Source organism: Triticum aestivum, chromosome 7D (assembly GCF_018294505.1).
Source record: "Triticum aestivum cultivar Chinese Spring chromosome 7D, IWGSC CS RefSeq v2.1, whole genome shotgun sequence".
Taxonomy (NCBI): domain Eukaryota; kingdom Viridiplantae; phylum Streptophyta; class Magnoliopsida; order Poales; family Poaceae; genus Triticum; species Triticum aestivum.
The window spans coordinates 44,462,463-44,477,465 of NC_057814.1; the positions used below are offsets into that span (position 1 = coordinate 44,462,463).

Genomic DNA, 15,003 nt, shown 5'->3' on the forward strand with positions numbered 1-15,003 from the left:
GAAGGAAAAGGATTCAGGCTTGCAAGGGAGCGAAGACGGGCTGGGGAAGGAAGAGAAGGCACAGCGGTGGCCACCGGAACCCTACCAGCGTCGGTGGACAAGAACAACGGCTGGGGTGGGTCGGGGACGGGCTGAACTGCAGAACATGTATACTGGTGGTCGACAAGACGAGAACAACGACCGGTGCTACCTATACTGCTCGCCATCCGGCTGGGCTGATTGCAGCGGTATAGAACAGTCATGGCCGTTGGATTTCGCGGATGGATGGTCTATATTCACTACTGGGTACCATAAAGATGTCCAAGAGGCCAGGACAGTATCATCATAAAAGGACAGCCCTCTGTTCCTGTTAGGAATTGGGAAGTCCGAGCACTTGTGAGCAAGATCACAATCCCAAACAAGACGAAGCAAGATTTCTTCAGTGTGATGAGAACAGAGGCAACAACAATAATTAGGCATAGCAAACCCTTTCGTTCTAAGCAATTTTTCCTATAAATTTGATCAAACTTGAAGATACTTAACTTATGTTAAACCTAGGATTTCAAGTATTTTGAAATGGGGAGGATTTGCCTAGCTAAAACTAAGCAACAAGGAACCGGCGGAATATACGAGGGAAGGGAGTGAGGGACTGAAGCAGGCAGCTCAAGTTTTGCTCCACAAATGAATAGTCGCCGGCGGGCATGGCGCCATGGCCGACGATACTGGCAAGCGAGACAGAAAGGAGGTCATTATCTGCTCATGAGTACAAACAAACATCCCGTGGCTCGATTGGGGTTTCCGCCGACACATGCAAAACAAAACAAAACAAAATCTCAAATATCATGTTGCCCCGGGATCGTGCGCACGTGCCACGAGCTGGTACATAAAGGCAGAGTTTCCTCACGGTGTTGCCCACCAGTCAATCCACCACAATCTCCACAGCAACTCTGTTTTCAGCTAAAATTTTAACTTCCATTTTTTCACAGGGATTGGATTACCGACAGCTACAGATCTTTTGACTCATCAATGAGATTGAATGATGAATCGACCACACGGAAGGAAATGGAAAGAGAGAAGAAAAGGTCAGAACTTGAGCTGGTATCGTCCCTTGTCAGCTCTGAATCTGAAGCAAGTCGGCAGCATTTTTTATTTATGGAAACGGAACTGACTGCTGCGAGTGACACTAATATGGGTCATCCTAAAGAAAAAAGAACCCCGCAGTGCTCATCATTTTGTTTACGTACAAACTGTCAGAAGCTGTTAGATCCTGGCACATTGTTGTATCGTACAGATTGCAATGGATTCCCGTTTTATGGCTCGACACATACTATATAGCTGGACTGTCAGGCAGCTACGTGCTCCCTTTACCACTATGTGTGACAACTGACACACTATCTTCAAAATTTATAGTCGAGTAGATCAACATTCGACATTGTTTCTTTAATAAAGTGAAGGCGGAGTTTTATGCCTTATATTTCATAGGGCCAACAAGCCAAGAGTACAAGTGCAGCTACTCTCGAGGTCTTGACAGGGGTCAAAGCCAGCGGGGGAGCTAGGCAGGATCTTTAGGGGGTAAAACACAAAATATGGATGTTTGGGAGGCACAAAGGCTATTTTTTTGTTTTCTAATCTAAGTAGCTCCAAAAATAAATTCTTCGCATTTTTTACCAAGGTTGGGAGGGCCATGGCCCCTGCTGGCCTCTTTATAGCTCCTCCCCAGGTCAAAGAGGTGACTGGTGAGCTTCATGTGCCCCTAGGCATATAAAAAGCAGAGAACAGCAGGGAAAATGCAAAATAAGCAACACAGAGAACGATAAGGGGGCGGAGTTTATACGACACCAAAAACATGAACTCGATGACGAGCGGCTTTCCCGCGACGAGGAGCCAACCCAGTAGATAGTTGATCATGGAACCAGGCTTGGCGGATCTTTCTGATGACTGAAAACGTTGGGGCATGTTGTATTCGTTATGTCTCAGGCCTTGGTTTTTCAGGAAAATAGTGAGTGAAATACTAAACGGTGTTTCTATGGTGTTTAACATCGGCATGTGACATGTGTGTCCTAGCATGGGACGCAGGGAACTTGTGATTTGTAAACGTGACTCTTTATTGATGGATTTGCTGGACATCGCAGGCAGAATCCAGCGACAGTTCAATAACGTGGCATGGCGGTGTGTGGCGCGAATTTGACGATAACTTTTATTCCAGCAACAATGATAAGGGCGAGTGAGTCCATCTAGCTGCTTGGAGCTAGTCAGACGGAGGTAGGAGTAGCTCCGCTAGGTTAGCCACGCTCCCGCTCCCGCCGCTGGCCGCTCCGGCCCGAGCGGCCACCAAACCCGGCCGTATGGCCCGCTCCTCCGCCTGCAGCTCGCGGAAGCCCCCCCTCCCCCCCCCCCGTCGCCGCTCCCCCTCCCCGGGCGGCCCCCTCGGCCCGGCGGTCCTTCGCGGCCATCCACCCCTGGATCCGTTGCGTCCACGGCGGCTGCGTCAGATCCGGCCTCGACGCCGCGTTTCCTGCAACGAGACGGCCGGCCATGGGCGGGGGCGCGCCACGGACCGGCGGATATGCGCAGGTCCCCCCCGCTGGAGGGTGCCCGCCTCAAATCCATTGTGGCTTTCCCTTCCCCCCCGGTCAACCATTCCCTTTCGAGCCAAGCAGAGGGGGATGGCGAGGGGTGGACAAAGGTCACCTCGAGGAAGAACCGGAAGGTTGGCTCCCCCCTGCTGGGTCATGCGCAGCGCCGCCCGTCGCAGCGCTCGGACCGGCACCGGGGCTTCAATGCGGTTGGCAGCCGCGAGGCCTTCTTAAGCCAGTTCAGAGGCAAGTGTTTCCGCTGCCTTAGCAAGCTCCACCGCCGCGTCGACTGCAGAGACCCGCTGCACTGCATCATCTGCAAGCGTGCCGGGCACTTTGGCAAGGAGTGTCCCCAAAATCCGAAGAATGGCGGTCCAGGAGGCTCCGCTCGCGCCAGGCTAGGGCCGCAGCCCCCTCGGATCCCCGTGAGAGACCGCCTGCGCTTCCCACCGGCCCCAGTGCCGACGCCGATGGATCGCCTGATCCACTGCGACCCCGCGCGGCGGCCACGCTTCAGCAACAAGGTGATCATGGCGACGCCGGCCCTCGAGCGCGACGAGTTCATCCTGCGCCAGCACACCGTCACGCTCACCGCGGCGGACCGCCGCCACTCCACCAACCCGACGGCGGTCGGCAAGGCCATCCTCGAGCAACTCAGCACTCCGGCCCACCTGCGCCGCATCACCGCGCACCACCCGGAGGCCTTCCTCATCCACTTCGACCTCCCGGCGCACCGAGACGATGCGGTGCGGCGCGGGGTGCTCAAGATCGACGGCGGCAAGTACTTCGTCAGGGCATGGCATGAAGACGATCACGTGGCGATCCTCAAGATGAACCTGAAGTGCGCGTCGTCGTCGAGGACCTGCCCATGCAGTTCTGGTCCCTGCAGGGGGCCGAGGAGGCCTTTGGCAACTTCGGCCGCATCGATCGCCTGGACTCGCGCACGCTGGAGCGGGGGCACACCAAGCATTTCGCCTGCTGGCTCTGGGTCTGGGATGTGGCTCACATCCACACGCGGCGAGCGCTCTGAGTGCTCAAGCGCGGAGCCGGCCGTGTCGATGAGGTGATCGGCTTCGCCCCGCTGGATCGTCGTGTCCCTCCGCCACCAGGCGTGCACCGCTGCGACCTCCTGGTACACGTCGACTTGGTGGAGGACTGGACCCCGCACTCGCCGCGCTCGTCGCACTCGGGGCAGAGCGGGCTCCCCTCCTCCTCTGCCGACGACGACCGCCCCATGCCGCGCATCGAGCCGGGCACGTGGGTTAAACTGAAGCCCAACTTGTGTTATGTACTATTCAGTGTCAAATTTTTGCCATTTTTGTATCTCGACAATGTTTCAAATTTTGATTTGAATTTTTGTGACAACATACATTGACAAAAAAATACATACTTGAAAATGGGCCACTTTTTGTTGTTGTTGGGCTGGATTATTTTTTTGCAGCTTCAATCATAATGTTTTCGAACAAAATTTATGGATACGTCGCGTGTATGTATTAGTTTTCATAGTTTTTTTGGAACTTAAAAATATCATTTGTGAATTAGTTAAATATAAAGTTCTCCACCGAAACTTCGCACTCGTTATAAGGGTCCTTTCTTAAAGCTGGGACTAGTATGTTAGCCATCATGTCTACTCTTCCATGTAGAGGGGGCACCACGTACTCATTGATAACAAAGTATTGAATTAGCAAGACGAAGACTTCAAGCCTCTCCGATCACCCCAACGATCCAGTCCGGCGAGATGAGGGCGAATGTACACAAACTGAATGATTGTCTACCTTGGACCAAATAGGAAAACAAAATTACAACAAAGCCCAAGAACTTTGCAATAAAGCCCCTGGACTTGATTTTTAAATCCCCGCAAAAAAAAAAGGACTTGATTTTTAAAAGTGCAATCTGGTCCTTTCCCTCGAAAGCTTGGGTGGTGAATGAAATCGCTTACGACGACCATCTTTGTAAAAGATTTTGTGGAAGATAATCCCCTCCAAGGCTAGGTGTCGCGGTACCCAGCATCCACAAGGACCTTCTCCTTCGTGGCGAGCTCGATGTCGTTATCTACCATCATCTCCACTAGCTGCTGGAAGCCAAGCTTGGGCTTCCACCCAAGCACTCTCCTCGACTTGGATGAATCTCCCTGAAGGCAGTCCACCTCGGAAGGGCGAAAGTACTTCTTGTCAATGACCACATGATCCTTCCAGTTGAGGCCGGCGTACCCAAAAGCAGCCTGCAAGAACTCCTCCACGGTGTGGCACTCCTCGGCGGCGACGACATAGTCGTCAGGCTTGTCCTGCTGGAGCATGAGCCACATGGCCTCGACGTAATCCCCGGCGAAGCCCCAATCCCTGGCGGCGGAGAGATTGCCGAGGAAGACCTTGGCCTGGAGCCCCACCTTGATGCGGCCGACGGCACGGGTGATCTTGCGGGTGACGAAGTTCTCGCCGCGGCGGGGGGACTCGTGGTTGAAGAGCACGCCGTTGCAGGCGAAGAGGCCGTAGGCCTCGCGGTAGTTGACGGTGTACCAGTGCGCGGCGACCTTGGCGGCCGCGTAGGGTGACCGCGGGTAGAAGGGCGTGGTCTCACTCTGCGGCGGCGGGGTCGAGCCGAACATCTCGGAGGACCCGGCCTGGTAGTAGCGCATGGGCTTGGCGGAGAGGCGGACAGCCTCGAGTAGGCGGAGCGCGCCGGTGGCTGTGACGTCCGCGGTGTAGCCCGGGACCTCGAAGGAGACGGCCACGTGGGACTGCGCGGCGAGGTTGTAGACCTCGTCGGGGAGGACGTGGTCGAGCGCGCGGCGGAGGGAGGAGGAGTCAGAGAGGTCGGCATAGTGGAGGAGCATCGGCGGGCGGGCGGCGGAGGGTATCTCCTGCGGGTCGTGGTAGATGTGGTCAAGCCGCTGGGTGTTGAAGTTGGAGGAGCGGCGGATGAGGCCGTGCACCTCGTACCCCTTGGACAGGAGCAGCTCCGTCAGGTAGCTCCCGTCCTGCCCCGTGATGCCCGTCACCAGCGCCACCTTCCGCGGCGGCGCCAGGGAACGGGGCACGGAGGGCTTCTCCTCATCGGCGCCGGCGACGGCACAACCGTTGGAGTGCGGCGTGGAGGAGTCGGCCATTTTTTTCCTGTTAGATGTGCGAAGAGGCCTGGACTATTTGTAAGGTCGGAAGACTTTGCTCTGCGTCAGCTCGGCTGTAGTTGGAAAAAATTATATCTGATAAAAAAATAGGAAAATTTTGGACACTCAACATAAGTTTTTTTTTTTGAGGGACACTCAACGTAAGTTGACAGCTGTACTGTTCAACAAATTTGAAATATTTTTTTTCGAATACGCACGAGTGTGCGACTGTGCGTATCATTCGTTAAAGAAGAAGGGGAAAGACTCCCAAAAACTCCATAGTTTTGCAAGATATTTACATGCGGGACAAGCCCGACACCACCTCAAAAATGTACCCTTACTACTCTATCCTTGCCCACACTGTGTCAGCCTCCTCAAATCCTCGCACTACACCCTCAAATAAGCCCACCTTTACCCAGAGTGCACCCTCCTCCATGATGCGCCGTGTAGTCCGTGGGATTGACGGGGTCGCTCCATTAAAGACAACATCGTTCGGATGCTTCCATAGCGTCCACATACCAAGAAGGCACATGGCGCGAACGTTCGACCGATCTTTTCCCTGGTCTGATCTTGTTGCATGCACCAATCCGCCAAAGCTTCATCCGTTAGAGGTGTTAGTCGTAATCTTGACAAGCATGGTTGTTAGCTGGATTAGATTGTTTAGCCAAGGTTGTTGGTAGCTAAGAGCAACTCTAGCAGACCCCGCATCCCGCCCCGACCCGTAAAATAACCGCCAAAATGCGGGTCGGGGTGGAAAAACCCGCCCGATCAGACCCTGCATCCCGTCCCGGCCCGTAAAAATTTTTAGGGGCGCGGCAAAATCCCGAGCCCAACCCGGAAAAACGCGGGTTTCCCTCTCGCGGCTGCGGTGCCCTGCATATAATCGGAAGCGGTTGGTGGGGGGACATCCGCCCGACCCGCAAAGACGTTTTTCCGCAAACTGCAAAAACGTTTTGCGGGTCGGGAGGATGCGGGGTCTGCCAGAGTTGCTCTAAGTCTAGTTGAGCGCAAACCAGAACAAGTAGATGTGTTGCTTGGCCGGTGCGTTGCATGCATAGAGACGTGGGTGCGTGTGCATGGGCGTGCATGTAGTTAGCTGGTTAGCAGCCGGTGTGCGTGCGCGCGTGCGTGAGTTAGCGCGGTGTGTGGCCGCTGGCCCTGTGTGCGTGGGCTCAGGTTATTTAAGCAGAGCTAAGCCCCGCGATGTTGGCCAGGGTGTTAGAGATGTAGTCGCGTGTGTGCGCGTGTGTTCTCAGCCGTGGTGCCACCGCGTCGGTTTGTTGCCGCGCCACGGTAACAGTATATGCCGGGGGGGGGGGGGGGGGGGGGGGGGGGTCTAAGAAAGATGTAGTCCCCGTCGCGACCGTGGTATGCGCCCGGTCGTCTTCGGGGGTCGTGCTGCGTGTGTATACCTCCATGATGTGTTCAAGGGTGTTGAGATGAATAGAGATCAACATACAGGCCGTTCATCGGCCGGGGCGTTCGTCGCCGAAAGTGTGTTTTGTTCATCATCTTCAACCTCTGTTCGGTGTTCGCCGTCGGAGGGCTTCTCGGCGTGTGTCGCCGAAGGGCAGCCCCAGGCTCAAGCACCGCTCTACCTGTTCTCGTACTGAGCCAGTGCCATATTTTCCTCACGAACACACAGCCGACTAGCAGATGGTGAATTGTCTCATCGTGCTGTTCACAGGATGGGCAAACATCCTGGTCTCAATACATGAATAAATAAAGTATGCTAAAGTACCCGCCTCCCTAGCAATCATAAGGCGCACGCACTTGATGCATCATTCGATCTGGGCACTAATCATCATCATCGTTAATCCATTTCTCACATGTGCGCCGAATTCATCGAGGGATGAACTGTTGAGCGGGCTGCCTATGTGTGTTTTTTCTGCGCCCTTGCTAGCTTGGGAGTTGAGAGGATGGTGGATACCGTGCACCATGGTTTGCCCCGTGCTGGCCCTCCAGTACTCCCTTCGTTTCTACCCAGTTGTTAGATGGACCCGGCGTCGAGTTTGCTCTCTCTGTGTGTGTGTGTGTGTGTGTGATGGCTCATAGAATACAACAAAATGCGGCAAGTAACATAGTCATGTGAAAGTGCAAACTGAAATATCGCATGCTGATGCCACACATATGTGATATGTTCACATTATAAAGGCAGTACGGACGTCCATACATTTATAGACCGAGACCCTCCGTGCATCTATAGCTAATAATCCACTAGTAGGTCGAGACACCCTTTGCATCATCCAAACTGTAAGTGTAAAAATAGATAATTGCATTTAGCAAGATGACATATTGTTGTTCATATGAGTCATTTCATTCCTCACATAAACATTTATCCTTAATGGGAGTAATACCGTACAAGTCTTTTCTACTTTATGTTACTGTGAGGGTTTACTTGCAAGATTAAAACCACCTAATACACACCTCTAACTCAGATAGACGAGACTCTGGACTGGAGTCGAGTCTAAGGTAAGTGTTCTGCTCGATGACCCACTGCTAGCACTCCCAGAAGAGTGTGATCTAGCACTAAGAAATGAACGGCACATGTGGGGAAAAAATTCACCCATGCAGGGTTCGCGGCTAGGTGACTACTCTGACAGAATGTAGGTACTCTGATAGACCATGGACGGCTACTCTGCTTGATTATAGATAACTTTAATGGCAAAAATGCTAAACGTATGGGCTGTTACATAGCTTTACGGGGACCTTCCCTCTAATCCCCCCCCCCTAATCCAATGATAATTTGACAGCTCAAACCCACACTGTGAAACTCCGTAAGGCTCCGTTGATGTAGCATTACTGCTTTAATGGTTACCTTAAAACTATCACAATAAGCGTGAGTACCTTGAATTGCTTCCTCATGGGTGAAGCGAGGGAGGATTCAATGTAGTCTACTGATGTGGTGATTAGTTAGATGATGCACTCGTGTGCGCTCTCTTATCTCTGTTACAAAATTATTCATAGTCATAGCATAGACTAGACTTTAAGGTAAAGCTGACATTTCTGCAAACTAGTCCACATACCTTCCCGTTGACGTTGAAGCATAATTTAATATAGCTAATTCTGTTGTAAGTCTTTCGGAGTACATTTATACTCGCCCTTTCTTTATAAACTTGTTGCAGAGGAGACCACCAACTATAGTGGTGGTTTCTACATGGAGATCGATGTCGATTAGTAGCTTCAGGGTCTAGGATGGGAATTTGGTGTCGGACTGTTTGTTGAACTAAATGTTTATTTTTTTAAAGGACGGTAATTAATCCCAGTCTTGGCATCCAATGATGCACACAACCATATATTCTTCAAAAGACCAAAATTCAGCAGACGAACAAATTTGACCCAAAAAAAAATCGGAGGCAGCACGCCTCATGACAGTAGCTCCACCTGGAAACCACTAACCCTATGATGAAAGACAGAACCAAACAAAAAGTACAGAGCTCCTATTCTAAGCCTTCAAGAAGAAGTGACACACGTTCGCCAATGGTTAAAGTCCAACCATAGATCAAGTCTCAGGATATTCATCCCCAGAGAGAGCTTCGATCCACCGCCTTCAGTAAGGACACGATGCCAACGCATGCTGACATATCCTGGTCAGAGATCTTGTGTGTCCATCAGAGTGCACATACTCACGTTGAAGTCGCCTATACCATCATCCCTTATCCGGCTACTGATGCTTCGATAGCAGGATACCTCTGGAAGAGATACCGGAAGACAAAGACGTCCCATACCACCTTGCCTTCCGTCACTGTTGCACCATTTTTGATCCAGCAGTAACAGGCATGACTTGTCGCCTCCATAGCACCTACCGATAACAGGCATGACTTGGCACCTCCGCATGAGTCACCATGCGTAGCACCTACCGTCAACGGGGATGACTTTGCGCATCCGTAGTAGTCGTCGTGCATAGCACTTGCCAAGCCGGATGGAACACGATCTGAAGTTGGAGGGGGCATCTCATACCACCGCCGGCCTCGAAGAAGGCCATCACCACCTACAGTTCTGACTGTTGCGTCATCAACACAGCCGCAGTGCCGCTTCCATCGAAGAACCAGGGCCACCTCCCCTATCCCCAAACTCGTGTGCCGCCAATATATAAGGACGACTACCTCCATGCCACGCCGCCCATATGATGAAGCCGCACAATTGCTGCCACCGGGGCGCCACACCGAGAATAAATCCGTCCGTGAAGTATCATGTCAAAGCCACTCCGCCCCCGCAAGAGGACCGCCGGGGACAAAGATCGGCGCCACGATCTCCTCTACGGTGAACCGTCCCACGTCGTATCTCCTCACGAGGGATGGAAGAACCACGCCACCTCTGACGGGATGTGGCCAATGCCCGACTGTGCCCTCGGGCTGCAACAAGGAAAGGTGAGATAGGAGGAGAGGTGCCTCCGGCGGCGCCATGGTTTCTCCTAGGCTATCCGCGTGAGCGACACAGGGGTCTCCGTGCGTCGAGTTGGTGCTGGTCCGTGGGCCGCCCCATACTTAATCTTTATATGATATAATTCTCCTCCATTGTTGCTTGTGACATGTTCGGTCATGTGACTGTAATATATTTTGAATAAAAAGTTTAAATTAAGTTATGTTTTCATATTCGTGTTTCTCGTGATGAGGGCTTTCAAATAAGATCCATTTCGAATACGTTTTGTCGAATTTTGTAAATAAATATTAAGTTTTAACTCTTGAAACTTGTACGAGCAACTGATAAAATAAAGATTTTTGTGCCCGCGGCCGACAAAAAAAATGTCTTCAAATTTTATCTATGAAACTTAGTAAAAATGAGCGACAAAATCACAAGTTTCAGATGAAAAATCATAAGTTTCAAGACTGAAACTTAAAGCATGCCCTCGTGAAGGATCCAACTACTTCATGAATCGTGAGGCAATCAAGTGATTGGGCAGAGCTTGGCAGGTGCATGCCCCTGCACCTGCGTGCCACTAGAAGTTCCGGTCTTAGAGCTTGTATTGTGATCGCCAAATCACTCATCGCCTCTACACATTCGTCAACCTCTCCTGATTTCTTACCAATTCCTAAACTATGTCTCTTGACCTTTTACCAATTTGTAAAACATGTTGGCAATGTGAAGAATTGTGAGTGAATGACTGATTGTCTACAAGGCTGAGCGAGTAAGCGATGCCATGGTGGCCGCGATGAAGGAGTTGTCACGGCGGCAACAAACTGACCAGCCTGAGATCCTTGGTCACATCATCAGGTTCAGGTACCACCAATGGGCGCCACTCCACTACATCGACATCCCGATGACTTCTACAGAGTACAATGGCAGTAAGCCATGCTCCATTGTTCTGCTACTTTTTCCTTTTTTGCAAGTTGCACTGTTCTACTAAACTAACTTGAGGAAAACATTTGCATCATCTATATATGGGCTCGGTTCAGGGGTCTTCAAGGACGAGGAGGACATTATGGGTTGGCACGTCGTTGTCTCCATCAACAAATACACGCCCAAGCTCCCGATCGACCTAAGGTTCGTGATTAATTGTTGCCGTGTGATCTTTCATATTGATGATAACCTCTTTTCGGAAACTACAGATAACCTGGTGCAAGCACTCATGTTCCCTTCACACGTCATGCGAGAGATCAACGAGGTACTACACAACTAACTTAATATCAGAATCCAACTGTTTCATGTGGAGCTCTTGCGAAATCTGGTGAATTTTGCAACCAGATGTCGTTGCTTTTAGTGTCCTTTTTTGTGGTGTTATCGGGATTATGATGTTGGACAGATTCTGCAACCCCAACATTTTTTTAAAGAAAACCTTGTTGGAGTGCAGAGAACTGACTTAAACATGCTGGTGGATGATATTATAGATGTTACAATCACACACGATGGAGCAACCATTATGTGGATGTTGGAATTTGATGATCCGACGGTCAAGGTGGTGCCTTATTGCATCTGGCGAATGCCGGTATATGCCACTAATTAATTTTGTTACTTAGTAATTTTATTACTGCTTCTCTACTACTGTTAGGTGATGCAAAGAAACCACGTGTAGTTGAACCTTTTCAAGGATGCTACGTTTTGTTAATTCATCTTACACCATGTGCATGATACAAAGCCGCCGTACTTTGGCATAGAAGTAGGAAGATATTGCCACTCTCATGGTTTCCATGTTTTGATCGAGGTATCTCGGTTTTCCTCCGCTAATCTCGATGATTTCTACCCTTCTCATTGAGCACTCCAGGCATGTCAGATCTTAAATTCAGTTCATTATGTTCTTCAGTGCTCCCCCCGTAAAGTAGTGATCTAAACAGTCTTATATTTCCTTACAGAGGAAGTACGGAATATCTAACTCCAAAAATTTTACTATTGGAAATAGGAGAATTTAGAATTTATTATGGCATACCTAAGCATCTGTTTATAAGGGCTTCATGTTACTTTGCATTTCCAGGTATCCATCTCAGCACCAATCTATCAAGATCAACCTCTGCTTTGTCAACTCCCATCCGTTGCTTTTGTAAACTCAAAATATCTCCAACTTCTACGTTTAGCCCAGAACCCTTTATATCATAATATCTCCACCTGCCATGTTAGTCTGCAGGGCAACTACATATATAAGTTTGCTAGATAATTCCTGACAGGCTGTGCACAGTAAAGTTCGCCTTTTTTCATGTATACCTTCTATAACATATGACTTCCGACTGATGTTTCATGGAGGACAGTTAATGGCAGTAAATATTTCATCAGTTTTCTTTTCATGTTCATATGGTGCACCAGCCGAAGACATGTTCTATGTTTAGTTGATTACAACCTAAGAGTGGGCTGCACCTGATAATATCTTAAGATCATAAAAATTGTATTTTGCGATCTCAAACTTTTTGTAGAGATAGTGTGGTCTCTTTTTTGACAAACTTTGTCCTACTAACCTAATGCAAGCTTTATAAGTTTACTTAGACTTGATGTAAATAATGTTTTCGATTATGATATAATGCCAAGGTTATTTCGAGAAAGCCGTGGGAACACATCAAAGATGTACAAATGATCTCCATGCACCTTTGCACTCGGCGCACTTCCTCACCTATTTATGCTTTGATTTCTAGCGATATTATGCCCCTCAGGTATTGGAGTAGTATTTTGCTTTCCTGTTGTAATTACAACATAACACACAAAATGTCAAAGAACAGTAAAGGATATTTTAGTTTTTCTAGATATATGATAGTGAGCGACAATTTTCACAAAAATGTGATTTTTTTAGATTCCCTCATTAATTACACCTCATATCGGCTAGTTAATATGATTATGGTGTGGATTACATAATGAGTGCTAGAGAGAATTCAATATGATTAAGATGCGAGCCTTTTCTAGCCATCAACCTTTTTAGGGCTCAAAACCTCTCGGTGGTTTTTGAAATATCTGATGGTTCAATAACAAAATGGTCATCTACACCTACATGCGTACTAAATTGCACAAAGCAGCATGGTTAGTAGTGAACACGGGGGACTATTTCAAATCAGACCCATAGTGCGATTCAAAACTTGTGTTTCTCACTTTTTGAGAATATATATAGAAAGGATAATTATTCACATATGGGAGACTTTTTTTGATGGAAATAATGGGAGACTCTCTACAGGTACATATATGATATAGGCATCCCATCCCAAGCTCACCAACTGAGAGACAAAAAGGATAAATTGGTCATGTCAACGCCACCACCAAAGAAGCATCCACACCGGACTAATAAGTCATCCACAGTTGTTTGCAGATACTTCTTAGCATGCCTGACTTAACCCCAACAAAAGGCGATGGGCATATGTCCACATGTGCATCACACACGACACGAGGTAAAAAAATAAAACACATTAACCCCATTCCATAGTCTCAACGGGGTGGATATAAAACTGTTTCCCGGGACAATATTTGTTTTGAGCCACTGTTTCCCGGGACAAATAAGTAAGGGCAATTATCTCAAAAAAAATTCGGGGAGTGCTCACGGCCGCTTGGGATTTTTTTTTTTTGAGAAACTCACGGACGCTGGGGATGAAAGCAGGAACGGCTACGATCACAGTTTTACACTTCATCCGGATGCGATGAACGCACGCACCAACCGGCCCAGTAAGCATGCGTGGCCCGATCAATCACAGCTTGCCCAGATAGGTCCACGGAGCAGCGGCCCAAGAGAAATATCACGACATCCGAAAGAAAACGATCGGCCTAATTGGCTAGCGATGGCAAAGCGCCGTGGATCGATCTAATCGAACGGCTAGCGATGGCAAAGCATTGTGGTGCCTCCTAGCTAGCTGAGTTATACAGTTTATTAATTGTGATACATGTAGTTTCCACATACTACATGCATGTTGCGTGTATGAAAGGATGGAGACGCGCACGCCACAGCAGCCGCAGCTTTATTGATGTGCCCTATGGTGTCTTCCGGTCATGCGTTTTCCCAGGGGGAAGCGCGTGGTTGCGGCTTGCAGGCACCCGGGCGGGCGCAGCCGCCATGGTCGTGGTCATTGGAGGAGATGTGGAAGAAGCAAAATCGCCCTTCCATGAAAAACATAATGCTGTCCATTTTTTTTTGTATTAATCAATCTTGTGGCATTGACGTGCACCAACGATCTTATCTTTGACTTACCCTCTGGAGACACGAGGCGTGCTTTCATTTGACCGTCCGACCATGTGATTCCCGTGCATTGACCTGGAGCTAGCTGACGCGTATTCACTTTTTCTGCTCCTTGGAAGTTGGAACACTCCAACCCAGACACTGACCATATACTTTGTTTTTTGCGAGATTGATAACATACTACTTATATCTAACTGGTAGAAGGCGCATAGCACGTGGTTTCTATCAAACCGTTCGGTCTAAGAAAATGGTTACGAAAAAGGGTTTTCCCTCGTTTTGTATTACAAAGCAACCACTGATACAACCAACGATCGGTGCTGGGGCCGCAGCACAAACAAGCCCAAAGAAAAATAGAGAAAAAAGAAAGAAAGAGAAGCAAATGCCAACAATGGCAGATCAACGAAACGAAGATGACCGGCAACTGCTGCACCCTCCGGAGAAGTATCACCACGCTCCCAGCACTCCGAAGCGCCGCGTACCAAGGAACACCTTCAAGAAGGAGGCGATGACGACGCCGCTGTTGCCCGGACTAGTCCTAGGGTTTCCCCCGGTACGCGGGGGGCAGTAGGGGGAGGGTGTACCCGACGCCCTTCAGGAAGGTCCGGCGGCATCCATAGGCGTCGCCGCGTCGGGGCCGGACGAGCCGCCAGAGATTTCTCCCAACCCAAACCCCCACCACCACCCCCGACGAACCATAGTGCACCGCCCATCACGCCGCCCACCAACATGCGCCACCACGGTCACCGAATCAACTTCGCCGTCTC

General features: G+C 49.7%; 1 protein-coding gene across 1 annotated transcript; it reads right to left on the reverse strand.

Moving 5' to 3' along the window:
• Nucleotides 1-4,289: 4,289 nt before the first annotated feature.
• Nucleotides 4,290-5,661, reverse strand: LOC123169823 (GDP-mannose 4,6 dehydratase 1-like). Its single transcript, XM_044587693.1, has one exon. The coding sequence runs from the start codon at nt 5,659-5,661 to the stop codon at nt 4,543-4,545; it is 1,119 nt and encodes a 372-aa protein (XP_044443628.1). The 3' UTR covers nt 4,290-4,542.
• Nucleotides 5,662-15,003: the final 9,342 nt, after the last annotated feature.